At 43.6% G+C, this 14,139-nt stretch overlaps 1 protein-coding gene across 2 annotated transcripts in view; it reads left to right on the top strand.

The window, feature by feature from the left end:
- The window catches only part of LOC124233745 (arginase-2, mitochondrial-like), a 40,564-nt gene that overhangs the window by 21,479 nt on the left and 4,946 nt on the right, over positions 1-14,139 (top strand). For both annotated transcript variants that reach the window (XM_046650913.1, XM_046650912.1), the window contains 2 exons: positions 10,685-10,862; positions 13,326-13,485. In XM_046650913.1, coding sequence (XP_046506869.1) covers positions 10,685-10,862; positions 13,326-13,485 — 338 coding nt within the window. The remainder of the gene's footprint in view (positions 1-10,684; positions 10,863-13,325; positions 13,486-14,139) is intronic.

The raw sequence follows: 14,139 nt of genomic DNA, 5'->3' as shown, positions 1-14,139 counted from the left end.
TGACTTCTTAAACGTTCTGTCTGTTTTTACAGTTTGAGATTGCCGTCGTGACTTACACTTTATTTTTACAGTTTGTTCGAGTTGGGATTCTTTCTGTCTGCAATAAGGTCTATATTGATTGATATCTCAAGTCCTTTATAGGTCTCTCTGATGCAGGCTTGGTGAGCTGAGGAGTTGAAAGATTTCTTGGACTCTCAATGTCTGGCAGTGGTGCTCTTTTATTTAGAGAATAGTATGGAATAGCATGGGGACAGGACCCATGGGCAGTAAAGAGCTGCTGCTCAGGAACAGGACCCATGAGCAGTCAGAGCTGCTGCAAACATGGGTTGAGGGTAGGGCTAAATTTAAGGCATAGGTATGTGAGTTATCTCTTTACAAGACAAAGGAAAGAGTATGTAAAAAAGTCGTTAAAATGGTATCAGTGCAGGTGGGGTCTGGTTATTGGGTGGTCCTATAACTTTAGATAAGAATCAGACCAGATTAAGTCAGGAGTCCTATGCTTCCTGGAGGATGTTGGAGGTGGGGGAGTCAGCTACGTGAGGTTACCAGACGAGCACAATAAACAAGACTTAAGTCCTTGCCGTCCCCGTTAAGAGTTTCTAGAGATAAGGTCATCCCCCCTTCCTCCTGGTGCAGAGAGGGAGACACCCCCACAGATGGAGACTTCCTTCACAAATGCAAATGTCTCTCATCAAAGTGCAAGCAAATTCCACTCCTCAGAGCCTCCTTCCCATCTGCAGTTTTTAAAAGTAACCAGCCCCAAATAATCCTCATCACCTCCTCTGTTTTTTCCTTCTTTCTTGCAGTTTATTTGTAGAAGAAACTAGGTAATTTGTCTGTAGAATCTCTGTCTGGATTTTGCAGATCGCATCCCCACTGGCATCCTATAACACGTTCTTTTGTTCTCTGTATTTCTTGTAAACTGGTTATTGGATCTAGATCCTGGTCAGATTCAGGTTCAGTTTTTTTTCCCCTGGCAATTCTTCACAGGTGGCAGTGTACACTTCCATCAGAAGTGATGTTATCAGTCATTGACTATTACCTAGAATTGACCCATTAACTTGTTTCCATGTATTTTCAACAGAATAGTCTCTAACAGCCCAGAGCCACCATATCCAAAACTGAGCTCCTCTCCTCTCCACTCCCTTCCGGTGTCTTTCTCCCCTCTGGCTGTAGCAGAGCCAGCAAGCTGGAGGGCAGACTCTGTCTCTCTCCTCCACACCCCTTCTAAGTATTGCTGGAATCTGTTGGTCCTCTCCCACTGCCTTGTCTGGACAGCCCCCTGGAGAGCTGCTCTTCTCTAGGCCAGTCCATTTTCCACAGGCCACTGGAGCACTAAACTTAGATTGCGGATCTGATTTGTCACTTCCTGATTTGAAAACCTTAGTAGCTCCCTCCTGCGTTTCCAATTTGGACCCTGCCCCCTCCTCCTGCCTCCTCTCTCCACAGTCCTCCCTGATGAACCCTGGGCTCAGGAATTGTGAATTGTTCTGTAAGGCTGAAGGTATTATGTGCTGCTTCCGTTTGGTAAGGCTCTCCCCTTTCCTCTTAATCCTGGCTGAAACCTTCAAGATTCAGATACTGCCTCTTCCAGTAAGTCCTCCCTGCTCTTCCTGGGTCTGAGCCAGCACCTTCCTCTGTTCTGACCACACCCTGTGCAGAGCTGCATCACAGCAGTTAGCACTGCACGTTCCCTGCCAGTCTTCTCAGCAGGCTGTGAGCTCCTTGAAGGCAGCAGCTTACCTTATCTTTCTATCCCAAGGATTTAGCAGAGTGCCAGGCACACAGGAAGCACAGTCAACTTTTGTTGAAGGAATAAAAGGAGCAGAGCATCCTAGCTTTCTCTTGTAACTTCATTCATGTCGTGACCTGTGCCATTTTCCTAGATCACTATTTCTTTTCTCTAAAAATGATTTGTTCTTCAGAAGCCATCTGTTTTCCCAGATTTTTAAGAAAGTATGACTCAAAGAATAATGCCATATATCGAATTGTTTAACTCTTACAAGCTGTTTGGCTGCCAGTTGATGAATTTATTCAAGCTAAATGTTAGTAGGTGGTAATAGCCAGTACTGCCTGCCTTGTGAAACATTTTGAACCTGTTTTTGAACCAGGACCTGAATAGCTGATGATGACTGCTTCAAGCAAGGCCGACCTCTAGTTATTTCAGACAGATGGTGCATTACTCCTTTAGTATCCAAAATAGCACAGAGGCCCAGCACCTAAGGGATTATTGTGATCGGTTTAAATAATTTAATCGTTGAGTAAATGTACTTGTCACTCTCTATTAATGACCAAACTCTCTTGGTAGGGAGGGTGTATTGTTACAATAGGTGTGGTAATGCTCAGATTTGAAGAGAAGACTGAGAATCTTCCGGGCTCCCTCCCCCACCCCAAGAGGCCAGAACCACAGAATACGAACAAGAGCAGAAAACACCTTCAGTGCCACCCAAGAATTGAGTCACAGCAGGGCATGGCATTGTGGTTAGGGCTTTCAGAGAACTGGCATTCCAAGATTTCATTGGCCTCGCCTTTATACTCTTTTATAGGGAATGTAGAAAATTCGAGCTGTGTGTGGAAGCTGGACTCCAGGAGGCATTTCAGTGAGAAATCACTGGGCCGGTGTGTGTTTGCTGCTTCTCACCACAAACTGTTTTTGTCAAAATGTCATAGTCCTATTACAAACAGGTTTTGAGAAGTCTTAGGTTACACAACACCATGAGTTTCAAGGAAAAGAAAAAGGGCAGGGTGGGGAGAAAAACCACAAAGATACCTCATCCATTTGAACTAATGTGTAGTCCTTACCATGTGTAGGCTTTTCCTCGTTACCTCATTTAATTCTCCTAACAACTATGTGAGGTACAACAAGCTTAGAAGCTAAACTTGGTTGGAGATCTTGACTCTCCTAGGAAGTGAGGGGCCAGAGGTCAGGGATTCTTTCCTTTGCACCTACAGTGGCACTTGACCCACTGCGGCCATCTTGTGGGCACTTGGCCCAGAGTGGTACGGAATTCAGTCTGTCTGCTTTGAGGTTCCTTGGGCACACTCCCCAGGATGCCAGCCCAGGGTCTGGGGCAGGGGCTATGCATCAGGACTCTTATCTGGCAAAGCTGTGGTCACTAGCCTGATGTGTCTCCCTCTGAATCCTTTCTGGAACAAAGTAGAGTGTCAAGAATTTAAAAAAGAAAAAAAAAAATCACACATTCTGAAGAGCAGAACTTTCTCCCCAGGGACTGTCGCGCTCTCTCTTCCTGTGGTCAGATATTGGAATAGCTTGAAGCTTTGTCAGCATGTTAATGATAGATCTTTTTTCAGAGAAGCTCAACTGTCTTGTTCAGAATGAGGGAGAATGGTTATGTTGCAGTGACTTATGAAGCCAGAGGAACCCTCCTACCTCCACCCATGCCTGTGCCGGAACCAGGCCGCTAGGGTGCAGTCAGCTGACAGCCTGTCTGAGAAAGTCTGAGCTGGCTCAGCATGATCTGGAGGTGCTTAGAGTGGGGTTCATTACTATGCCTATCTTCAGATGATGATACTCTCTGTTCTTGGGAAAGAAGGACAGGACAGATGTGGCTGAAGAAACAGCAAGAAACATAAATGGTGTTGCAAGTCATCTCAGTCACATGTCTTGAGCCAAATTTTCAAGTCTGTTTTGTATTTGGATTTTCTTACTCAAGGATCACATTCATGCAAAGGCATCTATTAATACCATGTATCATTTGAGCTTGAGGTTAACTGTGGTATGTTAGATGGACATGTCTGAAATGGCTGGCCTGGACGCCCAGGGTTACTTTCTGTCCTCGAGCCCCCTGTGCCACAACTCTTCCTGCCCGTCTTCCTCCGCCGTGGTCTTCACTGCCTCTACGGACACCTTCCTGTTGCGGAAGCAGCAGGACAATGGGCGGTGCGGGCAGATGTTGAGAGCACTGGTTGGAGCAGTTTTCTCAAGACTCTGAAGAAGTGAACTAGAACAGATATATGTACTTTGTGATAGGATTTCTTAATGCACCAAACTTACTTTGGAGACTGGTGGAAGGAAGCAAAGAGCTGGGGGCTGGCCAGGGGCACAGCGGTTAAGTTCGCTTGCTCCGTTTTGGCAGCTCAGGGTTCGCAGGTTCAGATCCAGGGTGTGGACATACGCACCACTCATCAAGCCATGCTGTGGCAGTGTCCCACATATAACACAGAGGAAGATGGGCACAGATGTTAACTCAGGGGCAATCTTTCTTAGCAAAAAGAGGAGGATTGGCAGCAGATGTTAGCTCAGGGCTAATCTTCCTTAAAAAAAAAAAAAAAAGCAAAGAGCTGATTTCTAGATACCTCAGCACAGATGGTTCTTGAGGTTATACAGCTTCTGGGAGTGAAATGCACTAAATAAAATTCAGACCTCTGCATTTTATTGGTGGTAACCAAATGAGTCCGTCTGAAATAACAGTCTCTTCAAAGGTGATTACCCAAATCACATTTTAAGCACAGGAGAAAAATTCGCTTACTTCAAATGGTCTGAATTAACTGTCTTTTCCTAGTTTAGACCTCCAGTAACACTGCAACTTTGTTTTCAATAAGCTGGTTGTCCACGTACAACTTCAAGGTTCTAAGAATTAGCAGGTCTATTTCTTTAAAAGACTGGGAATTCACCTTGCATGGGGCTAAATCTGCCATGTACAATATTTGAGTTTGTAACTTTATTTTTATTTTTATTTTTTTTGAGGAAGATTAGCGCTGAGCTGACATCTGATGCCAATCCTCCTCTTTTTGCTGAGGAAGACTGGCCCTGAGCTCACATCCTTGCCCATCTTCCTATACTTCATATGTGGGACGCCTACCACAGCATGGCTTGACAAGCGGTGCCATGTCCTCACGGGGGATCCGAACTGGTGAACCTGGGGCTGCTGAAGTGGAATGTGCCAATTTAACCGCTGCGCCACTGGGCCGGCCCCTGAGTCTGTAATTTCAAAAGCTGTTAGTATTAACATCCTCTCAGCACCAAATGAGATCTCAGAGTCTTTGTTTTTCTTCAGGTTTCACTGACTTGTTATTCCTGATGGACTGGAAACATTCCATTCTCTTCAGGGACAGTTTGAAACAACTGAACACAAATAGGCCCTTCGCTTTCCTAATCTATTATTCTGCCACTGGGTTACCTGTGGCTCAGTAGACTCTCCCATGTGTCAGCCCACTTGGAAACCCATCTCTCTCGACTTGCTGCGAGCCTTGGGAGAAGCCCGTCAGTGGTAGTCAGGGCAGTAGGGACAATGGGGTACCTTTATGCTATTGAAAAATGCCCGCTCACTCACAGGATGTCTTATCTGAGTCTCTCACCAAAGGGTGATTCAGGCTTTCTCTAAAAAGCTGGAGCTATGTAACTTTGCTGAATTTCTCCCTCCAGAGTATGTGGATAATGAGCAGAGGATGTGAGGATTAGCAGCTATCATCTGTAAAGCATCTAGCATGATGTGGTGTGTGGAGGAAGACAATTTTGTTTCTTTTCCTTCTTTCTTGTCACTGGCTTCTTTCAGGGATTCGCTAGTAATCAGGGCCCTGAAATAGAAGTGCTGTTTACAGATATTTCTAACGTCAGGTAGGGGTGTTTTGATATCCTGATGGAGTCAGGATAGGTTTATGAAGGCCAAAGGTAACACCTGGACCTAAAAGGTCAGGGTAGTATTCAGTGTATTTTTATTACCGGCACTGGGGGAAGAGGCAATGAGGCTGTGCCGGTATATACAGAGCTTTACTTTTTCCCGCTGCAAGTGAAAAAACGAGAGCCCTTTCAAATTCTAAATCTATTTGTCATGAGAGCTTCCTTGAAGTTTCAGGTTCATTTTCTCCTACAACACCTTGTTTTTTTTTTGTTTTTTTGAGGAAGATTAGCCCTGAGCTAACTGCTGCCAATACTCCTCTTTTTGCTGAGGAAGACTGGCCCTGAGCTAACACCTGTGCCTATCTTCCTCTACTTTATATGTGAGATGCCTACCACAGCATGGCTTGACAAGCAGTGCCACATCCGCACCCGGGATCCGAACCAGCGAACCCTGGGTCGCCAAAGTGGAACGTGCACACTTAACCGCTGTGCCACCAGGCCAGCCCCTACAACGCCTTCTTAAAAGAGAAGAAAGAGCAGTAGTGAGACATTGTGTCATCTGACCTAGACTTGCAGATGAGTAGACCTGAAGCACAAAATGTGCGAGAAAGGGCCAGCTCCCTCAAGCATGGCAGGAAGCTCTTCCTTCCATCTTACAATATTTGCTCTTTTCACTATTACTCTAAGATCCTTTAAAAATTAGATTATTTCTTATGCCTTTTGAACTAAAAGAATTTGCCATAGCACTCTGATACAAGAACAGCTTCATTATTACTCAGTTCATCTTGCTCTTACGAAAAATGGACTTCCCATCAGCCTCCCCACTCCTCAGAAACCCTGGCCTGTGGGTTACAATTCATGTTCTCTACAACCTTATATTGCATTGCTCCAGTATGCAGACTTCTCATTTCCATTAAATTGCTCAACTGTTTCCAAACACGGCGTGTACATTTCTTCTTTCAGGCTCTTGTTCACTCTTTAGAAACCAATCCTAACCTCTGCTCCACTAGTCTTTTGGGTGCTACGACGCTATCGGTACAGTAGGCACTAGAAGAGAAGGCTCCTAGGAGGCTACATCAGGATGGCCTAGTACATGTGCTGATTCAGCTCTGTAATGAAGTAGAATAGTTAGGATTACCAATAGTTAGGATCAGCAACATGAGCTTTAGTATTTTGAGTCCTTAATCATGTAAAGATTATGGCAGTAGAATTTACAAGTACTCATTGTGGCAGAGATGGCTAGCTGTCCACGAGAATCCATTCTGATCCTCTTCTGGACGTAGGTTAGACCTGCATCTGCTGGCCTGTGCCATGTGAGCAGGAGCAATGCCTTCTACACCAGGGCCTTTAAAAGAGAGGTGTGTCTTCTCACTGCTTTCTTCCTTTCCCACTGCCTTGAACCTGAGGACACCTAACCTCAGCCACACAGATGGCAAAGCCCTAGGTGTGACAGAGCCACAAGCCAGAAGGAGCCCCATCTCTGAATCACTGCATGAAAGAAAGTCTCCCACTGACCTAGAATATCCACCCTGGATGTTAAATGAACAAGAAAGCAACTTACTATGTTGGAGTCATTGTTTTGAGGAGAGTGTGTTACAGCAGTTAGCCTACTCTAACTAGCAACCTTATTTAAAGGAATATTATGGATTATGTTTATGCATAAAGGTCTGCAAGGACAGTCAAGCCTGGGGAGTAGGATAGGGGACTTTCACCATTAGACACGTCCTTATCAATTTTACAAAAAATTGCTATTGCCAGTAAGGAAAGAGAAGAGCAACAACAAACGATAGCAAAACAATGCTGGTACAAACTTGTTGTAGGAGTCATTCCTTGTCTACCCCAATCCTCACTGAATTTTCTTCCAGTCCTTTAGCACTCGTTGACCCTACTCCTTACCTGGCATTTATTGTGGAAATTAAAGAGCAGAGTGGGAGTCTGGGCCCACTCATGCAGTGCCTCTCAACATATTAATGATCCCTTCAGGGGGTCTGGCCCTCAGCTTTGTGGATGCAGGGACAGAAGTCTTGATGTGTGCAGAGCTTATCAGGCTTTCAGACCCAGAAACTCATGCTAACCATGATGTATAAACCAAAATGCTCATGCATAATTATGGTGAGCAAGTCCTGCCAGCATCCACTGTCAGGAAGCCTTCTTCCTGGTATGAGGGCAATTGGGAAACTAAGTGAATAACCAGATGGCTGTTTGGTGAGCAAGGAATCAGAGCAAATGGAGTTGGATAATCTTAGGAGAACCCACCATCTAGAATGTGAATTAATCTGGTGATCCACTCCACACATTTAATGACCAAAAGCCTTTTATGAAATTCACTCTCCTCCTTGGAGAGTGTTACTGTAAGACTGCCAAATTCTCGTTAGGTTCCTTTTGGGGCTTTCTGCAGCTTTCTCTGATAAGTAAATAATAGTGAGCCAGCTAGTGTTTTCCATCACACTATCTGAGTCTAAATCCTAGATTCCATGATTGGACTTGAGTGTTCTGCAAGTTCTGTCACTTATCCACTGGGTTGATCACTTTAACTCCCATGTATTTCTTACTGGTCATGTGAGGCTTAAATGAGTTAGTTTTCAGAAGTTAGTTAGTATTAAAATTATTTAAGTAGATTATAAACCTTTTCTCATTATACACCTAATATTATAAAACACTACACATGCCCTGGTGTCTTATACCTAGTAAGAACTAAATGGTTGATGTAGTTTAAGGAGATGCTGAGATAAACATGGATAAAGAAGTAGAAACATCCTTGGGGCCAGCCCTGTGGCCTAGTGGTTAAGTTCGTGCACTCCACTTCGGCGGCCCAGGGTTTCACCCGTTCAGATCCTGGGCGTGGACATGGCACCACTTGTCAAGCCGTGCTGAGGCGGTGTCCCACATGCCACAACTAGAAGGGCCCACAACTAAAAATGCGCAACTATGTACCAGGGGGCTTTGGGAAAAAAAGGAAAAATAAAATCTTTCAAAAAAAAAAAAAAAAGTAGAAACATCCAAGTGTAGACACTGCCATCAAAATCAAGATTGTTGCCAACAATGGAAAACCTGATATTGACTTGAAAGTTAAAGCTTCATTTCTTTTAAATCTAAAGAGTCCTCCCATATTTTGAGATTTGGTAAAAGTGCATAATGACTTTACTCATGGCTTTTTTCTTTTTTAAAAAAAGATTTTTATAGATGTTTTCTTTGATTATGTTTTCCTCTTGGTTCCCAGAGTCTTTGACCTACTATCATATTATTATTCTCTTCAATGCTTCCCCCTTTCTTCTTCTTTAGCTCTCCAGATCTTTGGTTCTGGGCCTTTTAAATGATTATTTTTTAAAATGCAATGACCAGAAGATACATACAGAATTCTAGCCGCAGACGCATCTTACCTTTAGTTGAGAATGGCATAAGGTTTTCTGTTTTGCTTCCAACATCCCTTTTGGTGTGGTGATCCCTAGGTTGGCCTTATGTTCCAGGTCATTGTTGGGCTTATGTTTCAGGCTGTCGCTTCTCATATTTACATTCTCTCAGTCTGGCTTTGGGTTGAGTTTGGATTCCAGAGGTAAAGCTCAAAACCGTACAACTTAAATCCAAGATGGGTCCATGCTGGTCTTTGTCCAAATCTTTCACACAAATCTCTGCGAATATATGTCTCTGCTGTGACCACGTCCCCCTCCCCCCAGTCTGAGAAGCAGAGCCTTAAGGATACAATCTATGGTAACACTCTGTTCTCTGATAGTTCAGATCCCTTCTTGATAGAGTTGGATTATTTAGTTCTCACCCTAAATGTAGCATCCCACAAACTTATTGATATAAGTGGTTAAGATTGAAAGACTGGTACTTACTCTAAAGATAAAAATTACCGTGTAATGACTAGTGTCATAATTCGCTGGAATATGTGAAACCTAGGTGGGAAAATATTACAGGTCACTGTCAGAATACATCACTATTTTTTTAAGAAGTTTGTGCCTTTATTGGTCAGACAGGCTACTTGAGGGGGATGAAATGGGAGGAGTGGGTGGCTCCGATGCGGTGCTGGCCGAGCTTCATGGGCTTGTAGCTGATGGAGAACTCGCCCAGGTAGTGGCTGATCATCTCGGGCTTGATTTCGACCTGGGTGAAAATCTTGTGGCTGTAGATGCCCACCATCTTGGGCAGCACGAGCCTATGGGCAGGATGATCCTGTCTGGCGGCCGCGCAGTCACCACCTCTGGCTTTTCCGTGGGCGGTGCCTCCTGGTTGGCTCTGCGCAGGTGTCTGGGGTGCTGCGCAGCTGCGTCACCACGTCACTGCATCAGTGGTCGAGGTGCGCGCCCGTAGGTGAACGTGAGGATGGTCTGCTGCTGCTTTTGCTCCGCTGCCGCCATCTTGTCAGTTCTTGGGAAAGGACTCACGAGTTCTTAGAGTGTCAGAATCGACGGATTTTCTGGCAGACAAACTGCATAGTCAAGAATACATAATTTTGGGGCAGATGGCCTGGGTTTGGATGCTGAGTCTGGCACTTGGCTGTGTGTGACTTTGGGACCTTGCTTCAGCTTCCCCATCTATGGAACGGCGTGTTTTAGTTGCCTAGTAGGATTGTTGTGAATCTTAAATAAGAATTTGTGTTCAGGAGTTAGAACAGTGCCTGGGACCTTGTAAGTAATAGATGTTAGATATTTCTCTTACTCTTAGGATGCTTTAGGTCCTCAAATTGGCCTTTTATTAAAAAAAAGTTTATAACAGGAAAATTTCTCTGTACATATTTTTGTCCTCAATTACTAGTATTTTTCTTTAAATCCTGTTGGTTCCTCTTGGAACCACTCTATAACTGTGATATCTGAGGTCTAATTGCTACCAATTTTGTGATTGTTAGGTTAAGTCAATTAACATTTCTGGGCTTTGCTTTCCAAAACCCAACTTCTTTATCTGCAAAATAGTGTTCCTAACGGGATCTGCCCCACAGGACTGCTGGGAGGACTGGGATACTCCTGCCACAGTCATGTGACATTTTGAATTTTACTGTGACAAAACGTGTATGATGTAAACTTTGCCACAAGTTATTTGCGACCCAGACCAGTGAGAGTTGGAATAACATATAAACTAGTCTTGTCATCCCCCATTTGTTTCCAGGTTGTCACCTAAAAGACTTCGGCGATTTGAGTTTTACTCCTGTCCCCAAAGATGATCTCTACAACAACCTGATAGTGAATCCTCGCTCAGTGGGCCTTGCCAACCAGGAACTGGCTGAGGTGGTTAGTAAAGCCGTGTCAGGTGGCTACAGCTGTGTCACAGTGGGAGGGGACCACAGGTAAGCTGGGAGCCGAGGGGTGGTGGGGGGCTGGATTGCATGGTGCTTTGGGCTAATCAGGTCGCTTCATTATTGTCTGTTTCCTCACTTAGAAAAATGCCCTTCAGAATTTTCAGGGTATGATGTGCATGCTCACATTTTAATGTCCCAGATCACAAGTCACTGGAGGCATCTGTAGTTTTCTTTGTAGGGCACATTGTGTAGTATGACAGGTTCAGAGGTAGACTAGTGAAAGTTTTTAGACAGTGTGTTTCATGCTTCTTCTCTTAGAAAGCTTTCTTGAGAAACTGTCTTATGACTTTCATTTGGCTATTTGGGAGAATTGGAAAAATCCATCAATAGGCTGCATTTGGGCTTTTTTTTTTTTTTTCCTTCGCATTTCTGCTAATAGGTTTGTTAGACACTCCCCATTTGGCATATACATTCTTTCCCTCCACAGTATTGACCCTAAGTGACTAACATGATAGATCCTGCTAGTGAATCAGCATGTACTTTATTGAGCACTGTCTGATGTGTTCTCAAGTAGTGTTAGGGACTGTGGGAAACTTGTAATCTATTAGGACTAAATGATGTAAATACACATAGAATGAAAAAATACTGAGTTCTGCAGAATGTCACAGAGGGAAGAGATCAGTCTGGGCTAGAGTATCAGATTTCACAGGGGAAGTGTGATTTGAGCTAAGTAATGAAGGTTTTTGGTAGAAAGAAATGGCATTGAAGTACTAGGAGTATTAAGCACTCCTACATGTTCTCAGTTAACCCTCATAATAACGCAGAGAAGCAGAAACAGTTTTATCTGATTTACTGCTGGAAACACTGAGGGACAGAGGTTAGATAACTTACCTAGGGTTTAGAGCCAGGAAGTAGCAGAGCTCAGATTCAAATCCAATGAGACATGTATAGGCAGTTAATTTTTCTTTTGCAATCTAGTCTGGCAACTTTCCCTGAGGTGCCCAGAGCTTTTCAGATCACTTAGCAGAAGTTAAATCTTTGTTACAACTGAAAGGCAGGTAGATTCCTCATTAGGAATAAGATTGTAGTTAGAATAAGAAAGTAGTCCCTGGTTCTCTACTGAGATTCAAATAAATCAACCAGAGGATGGCGTCCTCCTGCCTCTTAGCTCAGTGCTCTCTCTCTCAAAGTTCATTTATATTGTCTTCTTTCTGGTTGTCTCAGACTTTGGGAACCACTTATCAATGTGATTAGCATAGTCCTTGGTTTTTCTTTTGTCTGTAGCTATCTATATTACAATCCTGTCACTGCTGTGTTTCCTGTTCAGTGCTAAAACCTAGGCTATCTGTAAGATTCTAGAAAGAAAGGATGAGTGTATAACCTGAACAGCTGTTGAACATTTTAAAGGTGAGGCATTCTGCTCCTTTTACATATAACAGCATGCCTATTGCCTTAACTGTCAAACCAACTCTGGCTTAAACAGGCCAAGATTATCATCCGTATCTTATAGAAGAGGAAATTGAAGTCTAGAGAAATTAGATGACTTGTCCTAGATCACACAGTTCTTCCTGGAAAAAACCTCAGTATTCTCACTTTCCACTGCTTTTAGCACTAGACCATACTATCTCTCAAAAAGGCCCAATGTGGGGCATAGAGCTTAAAATGCTGTCTCATGCTATATGGCCAAGAAGATGGCTGTAGTTAGTTCCTAAGATGCTTGGGCTGCATTTCCCGTCTATGTAAATTCTTTGGTTACTGGGAAGCCGGGCAGCTTTTCGACCGTGATTTCATCAGCTATATTCCTACAGTTGAGACAGGATAGTTGGCTAATGTAAGCAGAGACCAAGGACAAGGGAAGGCAAAAACCAGAGAAACACAATAATAGTTGAATGCCATGCTAAAGTATATAAGATAACATGCAAATAAACTTGTCTTTTATTCAAGGATCTAAATGAGGTCTTTCTTTGGGTCGCCCTGTTAATGTCTTTAACAACTTCTGACTTTTTGTTTTAGGAGGTATCACAATCTTTCTAAAAAGCTATAATGCTAATTTTTATCCTTAAAAAGTTAATAAAACTGATTCTTTGAAAGTAATCATTACATCTCCCCGGTCTCCCTTAAGAGATATTAAACACTATTTGTGAGTTGTTAAATACAGACTACATCATTTAACAGAATTTCATTCATTGAACAAATATTTGGGGTCCTTTTCTGGGCCAGGGCTAATGGATCAAGTTATAGGGATTGGGGGCAGCAATGCCATATGTCACACTACAGGGATAATGAGTGGTCAGTGTTGAATCTTTTGAGGCTTCCATTTCTCCCTAACTCACTCAAGGTTAATCTTTGGAAACTACAGCCCCAGGAACTCTGTCTCATCCCAATCCAGCCTCAGTCTGGGGCCTTGACTTCGCCCTGAGGACAAAGTGTGAGCTGCCTTGGCTGAGGATATTTATTGGTGATGTCTGCCAAACAGAGGGCCTTAAAGATTATTGTATTTGTTCTTTGTAGCCTGGCAATTGGTACCATTAGTGGCCACGCCCGGCACTGCCCAGACCTTTGTGTGATCTGGGTTGATGCCCATGCTGACATCAATACACCGCTCACCACTTCATCTGGAAATCTCCACGGGCAGCCAGTTTCATTCCTCCTCAGAGAACTACAGGAGGAGGTCAGTGGGCCGAAATGCAAAGAAAGTTGAATGGCTTGCAGGGGTTATCCTGGAGCTTTGAGGGTCTAGTTCAGTAAGATTTCTGTGAAGGACGGGTTGACAGTGGTGACAGAAATGTTTACCACCCCTTCATTTGTTCATCAAACATTATTATGGGCCAGGCAGTCTGTTAGATGCTAGGGTTGGTTATAAAGATAACTAGGACATGGTCCCTACTCCCAGGAGGTGGGGCGAGTCATGATCTTGTAAGAAAGGAAAGTAGTAGTGGGTATTAACTCTAGTGGTTGATCTACCCATATCCTGAGGACTTCTTGGTTAGAGGCTCCCAGGCTTCACTCTCAGACCTGCTGGTCTAGAAGACAAGTAAAACCAGGCTTACCTCTAGGTGATATTTTCGTACGTTGTTCTGAAGATACAGAGTCCATGTTAGGCACAGACTAGAATCTCTATATCCCTCCCCTCAGTGAGGGACCAAGTTAAACCAGGAAAGTACAAAGGTTATTCATTAAGCAGAATTCGTGTTTTGGCTGTCAGTAACTTGAGATGGCAACTGGGTTATGTTTCAAGAACCAATCTGTAAGCAATTCAGTAATATGCAAAAGGGTAGAAAAGGGTTAAGCATTATTCCTGCTATTTAGGTAAGTTAATGAGAAA

The sequence above is a fragment of the Equus quagga genome, unplaced genomic scaffold, assembly GCF_021613505.1.
Source record: "Equus quagga isolate Etosha38 unplaced genomic scaffold, UCLA_HA_Equagga_1.0 220_RagTag, whole genome shotgun sequence".
Lineage (NCBI taxonomy): Eukaryota > Metazoa > Chordata > Mammalia > Perissodactyla > Equidae > Equus > Equus quagga.
Note: the sequence above shows the minus strand (reverse complement) of the source record. Positions and strands in the feature narration are given on the sequence as shown.